This window comes from Lygodium microphyllum, chromosome 19 (assembly GCF_053477565.2).
Source record: "Lygodium microphyllum isolate KBCC chromosome 19, Lygodium_microphyllum_v1.1.10, whole genome shotgun sequence".
Lineage (NCBI taxonomy): Eukaryota > Viridiplantae > Streptophyta > Polypodiopsida > Schizaeales > Lygodiaceae > Lygodium > Lygodium microphyllum.
Genome location: NC_141153.1, coordinates 22280146 through 22296277, shown reverse-complemented (window position 1 = coordinate 22296277; position 16132 = coordinate 22280146). Strand labels below are relative to the sequence as shown.

At 39.7% G+C, this 16132-nt stretch overlaps 1 protein-coding gene across 1 annotated transcript; it reads right to left on the bottom strand.

The window, feature by feature from the left end:
• Window positions 1–920: 920 nt before the first annotated feature.
• On the bottom strand, window positions 921–15929 carry LOC148019649 (pyrophosphate--fructose 6-phosphate 1-phosphotransferase subunit alpha-like). The gene is made up of 20 exons (XM_087699765.1): window positions 15678–15929; window positions 15479–15566; window positions 14801–14955; window positions 11756–11868; window positions 11281–11355; window positions 10203–10316; window positions 10013–10080; window positions 9809–9892; window positions 9091–9144; window positions 8930–9010; window positions 5063–5156; window positions 3422–3495; window positions 3120–3230; window positions 2813–2857; window positions 2660–2716; window positions 2475–2579; window positions 2196–2312; window positions 1999–2102; window positions 1630–1795; window positions 921–1554 (listed from the first exon to the last, which is right to left on the bottom strand). Exons 2-20 carry the CDS (start codon window positions 15554–15556, stop codon window positions 1426–1428), a joined length of 1824 nt encoding a protein of 607 aa, XP_087555891.1. The 5' UTR covers window positions 15557–15566; window positions 15678–15929; the 3' UTR covers window positions 921–1425.
• Between the last annotated feature and the right edge of the window lie 203 nt (window positions 15930–16132).

The window sequence follows — 16132 nt, the reverse complement described above, 5'->3', positions numbered from 1 at the left end:
TCAGGCATAGTTTCCAACATAGCCTTGGTTTGAGCGACCACGGCTCCTGACATAGCCTTTTAAACAAACGTAAGCATCCTTTTCCTCTACAAAGAATGCTTTGATGCCACACCTCTACAGAGAATCAGACCCAACTGCTACGCCTCTACAGAGAATCGGACCCAATGGCTGTTCTTTCTCCCTTCATAGCCCCATCGTATAGACCAGCACTGGCACACGTCTACTATCATTGCAACTAGACATAGCTCAACCCAAACCTAAAGTAAGGAAATTCGGGGCATTTCATAGTTTAGATATGTCCCGTTAGGCACATGTTGATTTGCCATCTTGTCTGCTCACAATCGATGAAACGCAATTGATTGGAACCGCCCCATACAAACCAAGCTCCTAATCCTCAATATGTGTAATGTGTGTATGTTGAATGAGACCTAGTGCCCAACCTCGGACCCAAAAGAGAAATCACAAGGACAGCGGGTCAACATCTTGAGAGCAGACAGCCATCAATCCAAAACAAATAATAGGGTGTCCTCAACGTTTCGGTTGTAGCCATAAGTTCCCAAAAAAATTTATTTCCTGTCAGTAAGAATGCTGTAATTGTTACCTTTTGCTGCGTGAGAATGTTCAACACTTGTCCAGACCATGTCTAGCCTTGCTCCCCTTTGATCCCATCCTGATATACCATCAAGTTTTGAGCCCTGCACTCATGTCCACCAAGTATAACAGCAGTATCAACGCTACTTGGGTTTTTCAGAATCTGGAAAGGGCTGAACAGCGTTCAACGCTACTTGGGTTTTTCAGAATCTGGAAAGGGCTGAACAGCGTTCACCACAGGACCTAAAGCTTCTATGCTTTTTGATTTGCCAAATCTGATCATTATTAGACCCCCAATGTATACCTCAACGCATTACAGAGCCAGGTCGTTCATGAATAGCATGGTCTTTTATCAAACAAGTCAATTACTTATAGAACTCCAAAGTGATTAGAGTAAGCTTCACTTGCACCTTATACACGTCTTCAGTGGACTTGTTAAGAGTTGATTAGTTATGTTAAATGTTCAAAATCTTGTACATGACATGCACAGGCTCTGTATTAGTGGTAGAGGATTGCAGGAAAACCACACACAAGTTGTCATTCTCCAATCATTGTTTGAGATACGATTAGAAGACTCAGCAGAGACGATAAGAAGTAAAGCCGTGCGCAAAGCGCATTTTATGAAGCCCCCATGAGTAGTAGCCAAGTAGCTTCGCCAACGTCCAACAGAGATCCTTCAAATGCTGGAGTCTGAGCAAATGGGGTAACGATTGAATTATGACAGAATTTTCATTGGACACAAAACACTCTTGCTTTGGTTGCATTGAGAAATGCAAGCATTATTCAATCGAGCAAACAGGTATGATGTCAAGTTGAATGTCTGCTGTAATGATGTTAGAATGGAGTAGTCCCACGAAAAGCAGGGGTAGACATAACTGACAAAACCTCTATCACGGACCCCATTGAGCTCAGTGCAGCTTTCAAAATTTCTTCAGGACAACCAGGCTGAACCATTTTCTTGACCTGTATTACAAAAATAGTTAGCCAGATGTACAAATAGCAAATGCCAAAATAATACAATCAACAGATTGCCATTACCTTTTCCAAATATGCCCACAATTCTTGAATCCGACCAATGTAATCTTGATCTTGCACTGACAAAGTCACGGTCCTTAGATTGCAGCCAGGACCACTATACTGGATGGGCCCAGGGTTCCTGTAGAGATCCTCCACAAGCCAAGAACTAGCGCTGTGTGTGAGCAGTCTGCAAAATCAAGTAATTTCTGTTGCCTCAATAATCTATTTATGGACAAATACATACCTTATTCTAACATTGCTTGAAAACTCTATATACATTAATTGTAAATCTCAATCAATAGTGCTATTTTCACAATGTATCTCATTCAGTAGTAGAGCAAAGCAGGACCATGTCTACTTGATTAGAAGGTGCGTCTTTTTAAAGCTTACTGATATGGCTTCCCACGCAGATCCACTTTTGCAGGATGTACAGCTGGCTTTCCAATTGAGGAGACACCAGGCCCCCTCAACCACCTCTTAACAGTCATCATAGCCTGCCATTTTGACACAAGTTCTAAGTCATCTGGGCTTTCAACAAGCAATGGTATACTGAAGGATTCCTCACAATGTTTGGGTCAGAGCTGTACTGTGATTGGTGCAGCTCCACACCGCCATTGAGAGACGTCATGTTTGAGATTTGTTACCGTTGCCATGTAACCATTCAAACCAGCTGCTACCAGATGGTAGCATATTTGACCTAAAGACTGCCAGGAATTACCAACACTTGGTCAGTCTTGATAACATTCTGCATATACAACGTTGTCATCTCTATAATTAAGTTAAGGGTTAATCATGATGCTCATATAGTCTTGCATAGAACTCTTTGTTCTAAAGCCCATGTAAATTTTTGTCAGGTTTACACGTACATAGGCATAATCACAGTCGAAGTTGGAAGGCAAAGAGCCTCGAGCCTGGTAACCAAAGAAATGGCAAATGGCATTGAATTTCTTTCCCTTGTATGTTCCAGCTTTCTGCAAAACAAAAGGCATGCTCGATAACTTTTTAAATAGAGTTTAACTGCTCACTTGGAAGGGCTCAACAACCAAAATACCGTTCTCCTATTCATCTCTGTTTCCACCAACTGTGCCAACAGCTTCTCTGTTTCAATCTGCTCAAGATCCCCCAAAAAATGCATACGGTAAGGACTAGCAAGCATGAAGAGTAAAAGCGCATCTAAATCCACTTTCCACAAAACTATGCACACCTGGGACAGCTGCACAGAGTCATCTGATTCCTTCTCCAGCAAGAACTGCAAATACCAACAAAATCATGTTTCTGATTACTACTATGACTAGCTTACACCAAAATGCACTGTGAATAATTTCTCCTTGATCTGCAGTAAAAGTTTGACAGAATGTAAATACGGTAAGGCCTTCACAGTTAGCAAGCTGCCTATCAGGCCATGATCAAGGTATTGAAACCAAAGTACCCAATATCACCAACTTGGACAAAGCCATCCCATTTATACAGCACAGAGCATCATCAATACCCACGCAACAACAGAATTATACCTGACTTCGGATGAATGGAGGCAAAAAATCAAACAAAGCTGATGCCCATGGTGACAATTGAGAGGGAATGTCCTCCACATTGACACCTTGCTTCAGATGACTGTGGATTTCCTGCCAAATTTTTCCAGAAATTCTCTGTCAGCGTAATGCAACTATGTATACAAAATCTACGTAACTGACCAAAAGCAGCCACCAATGACAGGTGATAGCAACAATGTATGCCAGCTTTCCAAGCATAAGAGCAACTGGCTTATAAGCACAACGTGCAAATTTTGGTTGTAAAAGCTAGAGACAGGTAATACCTCTAAAAGAGCATACACCTCTGGTATGCTTTCTATAAGTCCTTCAGGAAGTAGGATCACACCATGGTACTTGTCTACAAAAAAAGAACGCATGAGAGTAACCTGACGTTCCACATCATATAAAAATCAACCTTGCATACAACAAACAAGCACACACACTGAAAACAAGAAAAAAAAAAGGTGGTTAATTGAAGTTCAGTCCCACATCCTAACTTAGGAAGAGAGTACAAGTCAATGAAAATAATATTGTAAGAGAGGTGCATGTGCCACTCCAAGATCATAATGTTTTTAAAAACTATCAAGCCTATGGTCAAACAACATCAATAACTCCATTCTTCATTGCATAAAATTTAACAACAGGCTGGGTAATTCCATTCTTGACAGCATAAAATTTAATCTTCAGCTGTGATTACCATTTGAAGGGACTTTGCATACATGACCAAGACTGACTGCACTAACTGCCATGCTGGAAAACAAGTGAAACAGCAGTCTAAGCCATAGCCCTTTTGGTGGAGATAAAGGTTCAAGAAGAAAATTGTGCAAAAATGAAGCTCATGCTGCAGCTGCAACTGAATAAAGTTTCAGCACATTCACATGTATCAATATGGATGGCAACATAATGCAAGCCTGATGTGCTCAATATCACAACTTGACAAGAAAGACTTTTTGCAAGGTTGATTACTGCAAGAGGATCTAAGAGGAAACAAACAGCAGCCATCCAGAATAGTAAATTTTGAAATTGCTGGAGCTGGACATTTCCAACTGGTTTCAAACATTTCTTTTGGCAAGAATATGTTTTCTATGTAACTTTAGGGGCAAGTTCTTTGGCCGGTAAATTCAGGGCCATGCAATATTTGGAAATGCTGGGTTGGATGCATCCCACTCAAACTTCGTCCCATCGCTTCGTCCCTCATTGAGACAATTCCAAAAAAAAGAGGGATTCAACTTGGAATTTCTTTCCACTTGAGTAGACGAACAGTCACGGACCAAATCAAGAGTAAAGCCTGATGTTCTAAATTATCCAACTGCACCTTTTTCCTATGAAAAACAAGGGCACAGCTGAAGTGTTAAGCAGCCTTCAGATTTAGATAACATACAAAACTCAAGTCAACAGTCAATTTATTTTCAGAAATTGTAGACATCAATAAAATTCTCTCCATCAATGTGTTACTTTCTAACAGTTAAACCCTTGCACACATTCAATGGAATTACCATCAGACCACAGTAACCCATGATGTTTGCTCACCCTGCTACTCATCTTGGTGCACTGGTGTTGAATTGGTCCAGGGGGGCGGCAAGCAGTGAACTTCATTTTGCCAAATGTAATGTAGTTACTCACGTGATGCTACTATGGTATTTTTGTTAAGATATAGCAAAAATTAAGCACATGATCGATGCTTAAGGCAAGAACAACCAACAGAAACTTCAACGTTAAACTTGTTTTAAATGAATAATCGCTTCAGCCAATAAATTTAAACTTGGTGAATAAAGAATTGTTGATTTATGCTCTGCAAAAGAGCAATAGTAGCTGCAGACTGCAACCCTCGTAGAGTTCACAGGTTAAGGGCTTGCACATACACAGAAGTACCACAAGGTTTGAGTTCTAAAGTAACCACTAAGCACAAGCCACAATGCAAATACCTTGTTCAGCTCTTGCTTGTACTGCATCACAAATTTGCTTTGTGACACCAAACAAAGTCATCTTAGATGTTGAGACCTCTTCTCCCAGTACAACCTGCATAATCAGAAATCAAACCCTTGAACACACTGACATCTGATTACCTTGCTGACTAATAACAGAACCCTGATAGACTTGGTGAGTTCAAAGTCATAACAGCATATCGTCAATGCATCCCCCACTTCCTTGGCAGGTGCTCAAGTTCTCTTTAAAACTAGCAACAGTTGTGGTGTATCAATGTGGATATCAGCTTACTAGAAACTCACATCTTCATAGAAAATCCAGAAAAAAGTTGTGCACTTCACAAGCTGCATAGGCAAAAATCAAAGGCCCAAGTAGACAGCATCCTTCATGAAAAGTACAAGGTCCATATTTAAAGCATTAGATGAGCTATACACAATGCAATTTCCAATTGGTCATATTTGGCCCTTGGATGTAAGCACAGGGAAAACTAGAAGACCTGGGGCCATTTACTGTGACAGTGACTTACCGTTCCTTAATTTTAACCATCTTCCATTCAATGAGCAAGAGTAAAGCAGTAGGTCACACCCTTATGTGTGCTTTCATCTCATTAAAAACAGTTGCACCATCTTCTCCCAGCACATGTTTATGCCCTTTTAGACATATTTATGTTAAAACAATTCCCTTTTCTCAATAACAGTAGCTAATTGCTAACAAAATCCTCTTTCATGGCATCTCCTCTTTGGCTATGCCTATGATCTCCAGCCCAATTGTCTTTATGTATCTGTATATCATCTCTATCAATATGTTGTTTGTCCTAATCAAAACAGTTATATTGAGTAAGAGAGAAATTGCCATATACCCACTTCACAAATACAAATAGCAAATGCTCAATTGCGAGATGGCATCGTTATTATCAACTTATTATAGCCACAATTTAGACTAAAACTAATAACAAGTTTAAACAAAAGCCGGAATCTTCAGGACTTCAAGGGTCTCACAGGACAATAAGAACATTCGCATAGAAACCAATTTCAAGATGGCTAGCAACCAAACCACTAGCTGGAAACTCAAGTAGAAAGAGAGGCCAAGGGAACTCCAAAAGAGAAAGCACAGACCTGGGGAACTCAGTCCCACAAAGCAGGGACATAGAGGAAGCTATACGAATCATTCAGCGATGAATGCATGACAAATCTGAAGCAAAAGTAGAGATACTCATGTTTGAAATAAGAGTTCGTTGATGGAAAAATCATGTTAGAAAGAAGAAAATGTTAAGGAATTGATTGTAAAAGAACCTTGTGAGAATCTTTAAAAATGGATTCCTTTCTTGTGTGAATATCTTTAGAAAGAATCATTTGGCGATGAATGCATGACTAATCTGAAGCAAAAGTAGAGATACCCATGTTTGAAATAAGAGTTCATTGATGGAAAAATCATGTTGGAAAGAGGAAAGTTAGGCCTTGCAAAAGGAATTTTGTTTTTCTGTGTGAATATCTTTAGATAGGGGTGGTTCTTTTGTCACACACTGTGACAGCATGAACTGCTTAGAAAACTAATGAGTTGCATAGAAAGTGGAATACAGGAATGTTAATAGTTCTTCACTTTTAAGCACCTTCAATTTAGTGAGAGAGCAAAGTGGCAGGTTACACCTTGTGTGCTGTCACCCCATTATAAAAGTGATTTTGCAACATCTGGTCTCCGAGCACATGCTTATGCCCTTCTTGACATAACCTCTCTTTCAGGGGGCTCAGTTCTTACGTTTTACAGGAGTTTGTTGTTCCGTTTTCCCAATAATAATGGCTAACTGCCATTAAAATTCTCTTTCATAGCTTAATCTATTTGGCTATGCTTTTGATTTCTGGCCTTACTGTCATTATATAAACTATACAATCTCTATGAAGGGGTTGTTTCTCCTAATCTGCAAAAGCTATATGGAATTAAATACAAATTGTAATATACACACTTGACAAATAATAATACTAAATTCTCAATTCCAAGATAATATGTCTTAGTTGTTAATAAATACTTATCATTAAATTATAGCCATAATGCAGGCTAAAATTAATAGTAAGTTCACATGAAAAAACAGAATATTAAGAACTTAAGTTGGTCTTGCTTAACAGGGTAAGGACATTGGCCAAGGGAGATTCCAAAAAGAAAACATGGACGTGGGCAACTCAATTCCACAAGGCATGCACATACAGGTTGCTACATGAACCATTCAGCAATAAACCCAATGACCAATCTGAATCAAAAATAGAGATGCCCCTGTTCCAAATATCTTATGTGTTTTTGGGAAATTGTATCAGGAAAAACAAATTTATGCCTTCTGAATGTTAAGGAATTTAATTGTAAAGGAGCCATGTGTTAAAGGAGTTGTTTTTTTTCTGTGTGTCACACTGTTTGATAGCATACTCTGCTGAGAAAACTAAAATCGCTTTGATGAGTCGGGTAGAAAGTGGAATCAGGATGAATGCTTGCCATGATGGCTCCATCCTATGGATAGGTGAACCCAATAAGTTGGATAGCTTTCCTTTTCTCAACCCCTAGTATAAGTTAAACTATAGGGTCAGAACCTGAGCAACTTCCATTTTAAGGGACCATATTGGACGTTGCATCTTAACCTAGTGAGAAAAAAAGTATCAATACTGTTGAACCAAGTGCAGAATTTGTACTACCTTGATGGCATACCCATCTGCCATAAAAGGTACAACATGATTAATAAGTTAGAATGCTTTAGGTCAAACTGTCTCCACTGGAAGGGAGAGTTAGGTCCTCCGCTCAACTAACTCCCTTGTGTTGGAATAGGATCAGGGTCAATGTTGGCTAAAAGAATCATGGATGTAATTGAATATCACAGGGTGTTTCTGGCTAATTCTAGAACCGGGAACTTACAAAATGAAGGCATGTACATAACCTGATAGTATCTGATAGTATAGTACTTCGGTCTTTTTCAAAAGTTGTTCGAGATCACTTCATTTCCATGATATAAGAGAACACTCAATCAGGCAAAACTGAAATGTCTAGAAGATCAACTGTGCTCTAGCTTCCCTGCAATGACCAGTTCAACGTGCTAAATTTGCATAAATGAATGAGCTGAAAACTACTACTCGGTTGTTATTTCCTAAATCTGATCTGTAAACACTTAGAAACAGCCACCCCTGATCCAGATGCAACTATCAATGTCTTGCCAAAGTCAGACTGCTGCAAGGTCCAACTGTTGCTACTGATGGGTCTCGTTACAACAGTGATTATCTTGCAAAGTTTGCTTCAAGTATCTTCTTATGTACAAGAATCCATCATGAAAACCTGAGAGTAGAACAATATTGACTTCACTATGGTAGTTTAATCCGTGAACACTAGACTAGGGAAGGTTCTTAAATTTCTTTTGTGCAAAGGAAGGTTCTAAAAAATTCACGTTGTACAAGAAATAATACATGATAATTACCACAAACAAATTTGCATTTAGGCAATATAAAAGATTAAATAAACAACATACAAGAAACCTCAAAGGTTAGATGTCTCAAAGAAATTATTATGAGAACCGTCAGATAGAGCCTGTAATGTTCATCTACACAAAGAATACAAGATCCTTCTGCATGACTGGAAAGAAGAGCTATTCACACAGCAAAGAGATTGATTTTAGAATATTAAAAATGACTAACAGCCCTTCCATTTCAAGTCCATTGTGCAACAGCCTTGCTCACAATTTTTAATAAGTTAAGAACAATGGTAATAACTATGTACAGGAACAGATTGGAACATATCTAATTGTTCAAAATCAGTAAAATGTGCATAAAACTCATCACACAATGGAAAAAGTTACATCATTAAAATATACAAGAATCAAAAAGGTTTCTGAAAACTACCATGTTTGGATGAGACTGGAGTGCGCACTCCAAGGCAACATGCGAAGCATGCCTTCCCATAAGCCGAATAAAATAGTAATACTAGATTGTGAAAGAAATGCACAAAAGTGAGACGAGAAAAATATAAATATTGCGTAGACAGCTTCAACTTAAGTACATACCTTTTCTGCAGATAATGCATCAGTGCAGATGTTGCTGATGAGTTGAGAGTTCACCTGTAAAACCAATCCAATCATTTGCAACAAATTCGCTACAAGCCTTGGAACTTTAAGAGCCCATCATGGCACACCCAACCATTCATGCCTCCATCTCTCCCTCTAGACAACATGGCTAAAGAAAGGAAAAGTTGGAGCACAACAGTTACCCAGAATGTAAGAAGTGGATTTTTAGATACTGAAATGCAGAGCTCCACAAAGGTTTAACAGATGGTGGTATGGTGCCCTAAAACCACAGCCCAATTGTTCTCAAGGTCAAGGACCAATCTGAGCTCAAACATTAAAGTGATAGCTTGCAGGTTTGTCTACATGAACTAAGAATAAATGGGAGCTAGCAAATACTGAAACAATGTATTTCAAGTCCAGACAGCCCTCCCGATTAAACTGTGTACATCCTTAAGATGGCGACACCCATACCAATAGAGAAGACAAACGTCTTTCTCAAACAGAAGCTAAGTCTAATCAATCATGAATTTGATACAGGTCAGCCTCAACTCTTAAAGATTTACAACTCACCAAACTGCACTGTACACCAAACCCTCCTTTGCACAGATTCTAATTTCCTAGTACATCTTTTCATGCAGTTTAAAACGTACATTTGGACTTCACAATTGGAGCCTTTGTAAAGAAAAGCATTCATCAGAATATGAAAATCCCCTAGTACCTTGCAGACAGTGTCAAACCCTACATCTGCTTCAACAAACTGATTTTTCAGGTCACCATTCAACGTAACTGGAACTCCAATAACCTGCAAAGGAGTTTTGATTTGTAATATTTGACTAATACAAGACCTTATAACATGACTCTTGAGCAAAGATATAGTTTATCAATTAAGAAGATGTAGTGTAAAAATAATTCATGCAATAACCTTCGTCTGGCAAGACGTGGCAGCAAATGTTTCAGCCAACTGTGCTGCATCAGTGTTTGATGTACATCCTGCAGATTGACCAAATGGAGCCATGTAGAATGGCACATTGTTTAATACAGCACAATGTTTAGTGCCAATCGAATAGGAAGTTAAAAGAACTATCCCCCTGGTTTTCAATGCAGAAGCTTACCGCCCACAAGGATAAGCCCATCCAATTTCAGGGATTCACAGGCTGCTCTGGCATCATTTACTTGTTGCACAGATCTTATCTGGTCCTTTGTTCGTCCCAGTAAATCATAACCACCTGGTATCACTTTAATCAGTAAAAACTACGTACAACATGCAAATATTTTGTGTACCTTCAATTCCAACGTAAAACCGTGTGCTGTTGTTACTTGTCACCCTGAAATTTAACCCAACAACAATGTATGCACTGTGTGTTGGGAAAATAAGGCCCTGATCTACTCAAACAAGTTGTTAACCTAGCCTCTATGTAATAATGCATAGGCTGCAGGTCATAATCCTTCTTAAATGAGCCCAAAATTTCCACAGAAACAAGTATGAAGAACAACTCTGTAAATGGACAACACTCCAGACACAGTCTTACTGACGTAAAACACAGTAAAATATTGTTGACCTTATCATCAAATGTCTTGATGCTGGTGATTGAATATTACAAAGAGTCCTGATTGACCTCAATGCTGATCAGTTCCCTTGGCACTGCATATATCCTTGTAACATCATCCAATGTCTTGGTGCTGGTGATTGACTATTACAAGAGTCCTGATTGACCTCAATGCTGATCAATCCCCTTGGGGACTGCATACATCCAAAGTCATTACAAGTTGCAAACAGAAGGAACATGTAAGGCTAGACAATCTACAATATCCAGAACATGAAGCTGGTACCATTTGTCCTACGCTGACATGCAAACACATTAAAACTATGATACCTGCAGATTACTGACAGTACCAACTAACTGACTTCACTAGATCTTTTGTCCCACCAGTTCTTTAAGCTTTACAGAATATGAGCTCTAACTTGCTGCTTCTGACCCTTCACAGCTATTTATGTGTCCTCATTCCTACCCATGTGCATTAGGCATCACAAAAGTCTTCATACTACAAGACAGAGAGTTTGATACAACCCTAATGGCAAGGAAGTCAATCTAGAGATTTCTGTAACCCAAAAAAACCTACACACAAACATATCAAAACATTGTTGTTGTATACAGACTCACACAAATGTCTGATCAATGTGAGCGTTACCTTGGTTGCGATAGAGTTTAAGCACATCTTCTGTAATCTCAGTAGTGTTCTGGGCAAAAAGGCCGTCAGTACCACCTGTGCAAACACAATAATGTCATCAAATTAAACCTTCATGTTTCAGCTAGCTTGTAAACACAAAGACTTAAGATATTCATCACAGCTTTACATTTTCTTTCCAACCACTTCTATAAGCGTGTATAGACTTTTGACATTTCAGCAGCTGTGATGCTGAGCATGCATAAGTATGATTCTTTTCACATGGTGGTACAGAATTACAAATTCAGGAGCACAAAAGATAATACATAGTGGCAAGGCCTGAAAGAAACCCAATGTGAAATCATTTCATGTCACCATAGCATGTAATAGAGTACCTAAGATAAATACACCATAAAATATGAGCAAGTAGCATGCAAAGCATGTATGTGATCGTGAAGTAGCATCAACACCTTTGATTCAAAAGAGTTAAGCAACTTACCAACAAATCCCAACAAGACACTCTCAGGATTGTGTGACTTCAATGCATCATACAAGCCTGCAACAATATTGTGGCCACCAGGAGATTGTCGCCCACAAAAAACCAACCCAACTCTGCAAGTAACAAGTCATAGAACTCTCTCTCTCTCTCTCTCTCTCTCTCTCTCTCTCTCTCTCTCTCTCTCTCTACATGCATAAACCGAGAAATATGCCTACAAGTAATTGCAATACATCTAAGTTGCCAAATCTTTGGTACTATAGTGCAAAAATCAGGTCAAGAAAATGTAACACCTTGATCTCAATCCAGGTGTCATGGGAGCATCACCAATGTATACTACGTATCGTGCCAAACATCATACTTGACAATTGTAAATCTTTGATACTATAGTGCAAAAATCAGGTCAAGAAAATGTAACGCCTTGATCTCAATCCAGGTGTTATGGGAGCATTGCTAATGTGTACTACGTATCATGCCAAACATTATACTTGACAATTGTAAGATAAGGTATGTAAACCACCAAAAAGTATGAAGGCTAGCTTTCGGCATCACATTAAGTAAACCAACATAATGATTTTCAAATTTGACACTATATCTCATGTTTTATGTAAGGTTTAACACAAGAAATGTGCTCAAATGGCATCTTCCCTTCAATTCAGGTTAAAGTGTTCAAGTTATGACAATTCTGAAATGCAATCCCAAGTCTTTCACCAACAAAAGCACTCGGAGTAGCACAAGCTACATCAGGTCATGCACATTTTATCAATATTACACCTCTCTCTCTCTCTCTCTCTCTCTCTCTCTCTCTCTCTCTCTCTCTAACAAACAAAGCATGAGCTAGGGGCGAAGGTACAGAGCTTTAAGCCTCCTAGGGAGTCTACCACAACATAGTTTTGTTAGATTGGGTTTTTTTGGCAAGATCTATTGTCACATCCATTGGTCTTCTTATGCCTCCATGGAATCTTAACCATTTTGGTTCAAATCTGGTGCTTTTGGTCTTGGCTGGTGAGAGCAACTAGAGAGAAGTGCAAAAGCACAATAGATTTGTGAACATTTGTACTTACAATTTACTAACAATAAAAGAATAAGGTAAGGGGAGCCAAGCTTTGATGCCATTTTCTTGGTGTCCAAGAGTGGAGGCACTCTAGCTCCACCATTTGATTTGTTTCCTTTTGATGAATTTTTGTTTTTTAGGTTAATGTGCTTGCAAAGTAATAGGTTAAGGTGCTTGCGAAGTAAAAGTTCGATATCCATTGATGCACCAAAAGCTACTTGCAATTTGGGCCTCTTTCCAATCTTATGGATACATAGTTCAAAGATCCTTCAGCCTTTTCCAACACAAGCAAAAAACACAAATTCATTACTAAGGAGCTACAAATTAGCAACTAGAGTACTGCTGCAAAGGCACCTTACTAGATGGACATCTCAGATCATTCCCAGTCCAGTCAATTTCCATGAACATTATATGAGAGACCATAGTGAAGTAAGCAATATACCTTGGTCACACTAGATGACAAAGGACTTAGGGATTCTATGAAATGATCCACTCTGCATTGGAGGATCTGAAAGGTCATTGCCACATGTAGAGATCGCCAAAACATTTCACTCTGGAGAAAGTCGATTGCATGTTGAGAGACCTACGAGGGGTTCATCAAGTGAAGGCTATTACTGTGCACCTTTCCTACTCAGCCTTCATTGCACCTTTTCATGTCATACTTTATCGGCACTTCTTCAGCACTCTAGAACAAAATGCAAGTCATTCGACGTGTCATGCAGCGATGCTGAAAAAAAAGCAAGTCATTGGATGTGTCATGCAGCTTTTGGTCTCACATGTCATTTTGGTCTTTTGCGATTCATTCCATTTTCCCAGTCCCAACTCCCCCTCCCCCTCCAAATAATATCCTCCTAGTAAATACATGTAGACTTTGTAATACGCACTCTAGAGAGAGAGCTAACAAAGTTCAGGTTGCTTAAATGGCGTACTTGCTCATGAACAGTTTTACTTGTATCAACAGACATCAGGAGACTTGCGACTGACACAAGGCACATCCAGTTCAGCTTTGCATGTACAATATGTTTGCAGTACATACATTCAGTTAGTATGGATGAACCAAAGTCAGCCTTACATTCATTGGAGTTCGGGAAAACCTTAGATCAAATAGAGGTTGTACCTCATAAATTTCCATATCTCAACAATACTACCATAACTACCTTGCTCTCCTGAAAATTATTTATTGCAATGAGACCTTCAGATGCTTCTGTCTCGTGTATAAGTGCATGAGTATGCATTCACCCCATAACCTTACTGATGTTTCGATGCCTTTTTAATCAAAAGAGATCAGCACTTGGGCCTGAACAGCAAGGAATAACCTTGAACCCAATGAAACCTGGTCTCCTTTACAAAGGAAGAGAGAAATGAATCCAAGAGGTTCCAATCCATTCTCACCATTGTTCTGATTTCCTTTTTGTCATCAATTTATATAGTGTCTCACAGCTGCAAGCTAACAGAAACAGTTCAATGCACTGCAAATTCCCCAACCAAGAGGCCCTATTGCCTCCACCATACTGACAAGACTATAAACATCTTTCTGTGTTGCAATCCAGTGTGCAGACACCATAGACAAAGAAGAGAGCTCACAAGTACCAATGCAATAAAATTGAAGCACGTGAAACATTTCTGTTGTCATATTGCAGCATAAAACAGCAAAGCAGTGTCAAGCACTTCTTTGTGGCTCCACAAAGATTATATTCCAGCAATTGACAAAACAGTAGGTCCACAACAATATTCTATACTCTCTCTCAATTGCTAGCTGGGAACAGAATGAATGAAAAGTACAGTTGTCACTTAATCCCTTTTCTTAAGGTCCATTCCTATCACAAGCCTTCTGTCTGTAATTCCGAATATCTATTGAACAACGAGAATTGTCTAACAGCAGTAGGAAGATTATGTTCGCATGCAGGGGTAGATATCAGCTTTCAGGTCTAGATGTGGTTATGACTGCCTATAATTATGTCAGTACGTTTCTCTCGACCCTGGATTGCATGTACCTGAGCTTTGGAGAGGATGCTCCAGCTTTATCATCATGGACAAGTTGTACCAGGGGTTGTCCATACGTTAGGGGAAAAGATCTACTGATAGCCTGGGCATCGGAGGGGTCTGCAGCTGTGGTTGGATCTCCGTGCACTAACGATGCACGTGCACCCTGTCAGCAGAAACACAAAACAAAATTCCCGAAAACTGGTAAAAAGGAACTATGATTCTCAAAACCAATTTCTCAAATGTCTCTTCCCCCAGGCTTCATGAATTCCAACTCCATCTCTCCTTTCTACCTTGAGAAGAAATCAAACTTGAGAAAAAGAGAACGATGGAAATGCTGTTGTAGGTCTTGCATTTGCAGATTAGATGCTTCTGCATTTATCCGCTATTATCAAGCTGCAGATACCTCTACCAGCGTCGTTTTCAAACTATGCATCAGAGCTACTGAATCATGCTTCATTGCTACTATTATTAGCCGCGAATGCCTCTGCCAGCCTCATTTTCATAATATGCATCGAGGCCACTGAGTTTTCAGCTACTCTTCATATTCATGTGCACTAGTCTCCAACCTCCAAAGGGGCACGCGCACACACGCAAAAAGGCATTCGCTCTGGATCTCTGCTGGAATGGATGTAATAACATGCAATCATCAAATCTTAAGAAGAGGAGAAATATATACGGGCCAGTACCTGCAAAGCAGGCGGCAATTGAGGAACGTATTGGCTCCTGAGTTTCTGAAGAGCAGAGAGCTCGACTGCAATCCCCATATTTGGACAGCTGAGTCGCAAAAACAGCACAGGTGAGGCTAAAATCGGATCGGGCATGGATTCATGGCGACTGGTGAGGGACAAGTGCAAATAAAAGGCGATGCGGACAAAGACGAGGTACCTGCTGGTTGGCCGAAAACCTTGCCGAGGGCGCTGGCTGTGTTGCGGATATGTTAGCAGGAAAATGAAGAAGCAGCCAAAGAAGGAAGAAGAAGAAGGTTTTTTATTTTAACTCGGGCTGATTTAGATGAAGGATCTGGCACTTCAGAACAAACAAACTCATAAGAAAAAACCACCATGACACATGGACGATGAAAATTCCTATGGGCTGTCAAGGTCCGCTTCACACCCGCTGCCTTGTCTGTTGGTATCGCCTTAGACCTCACAACGTAGCAGACCTCCCAAGCATATTCGGTCATTTTTCTCCCCCCTTTTCTTTTCTGTAATACGTCGATTACGTCATACTAGTTATATCTGGGAACATATTTCACATCGCCAAAGGTGTTATAGGATAGACCAAAAACCTGCAGGAGCCTTGAACCTAGAGGCAACCTTGCAATGATCTCCTACGCATGG

What these genes read in the sequence shown, in the direction of transcription:
- LOC148019649 (XM_087699765.1), bottom strand. Translation starts at nt 15,556, where the DNA reads ATGGGGATTGCAGTCGAGCTCTCTGCTCTTCAGAAACTCAGGAGCCAA. An exon ending in TAAACTCTATCGCAACCAAG is followed by an intron (nt 10,317 to 11,280) that starts GTAACGCTCACA and finishes AAGTGATACCAG; the next exon opens with GTGGTTATGATTTACTGGGA. An exon ending in GTGGAGCTGCACCAATCACA is followed by an intron (nt 2,103 to 2,195) that starts GTACAGCTCTGA and finishes TCAAAATGGCAG; the next exon opens with GCTATGATGACTGTTAAGAG.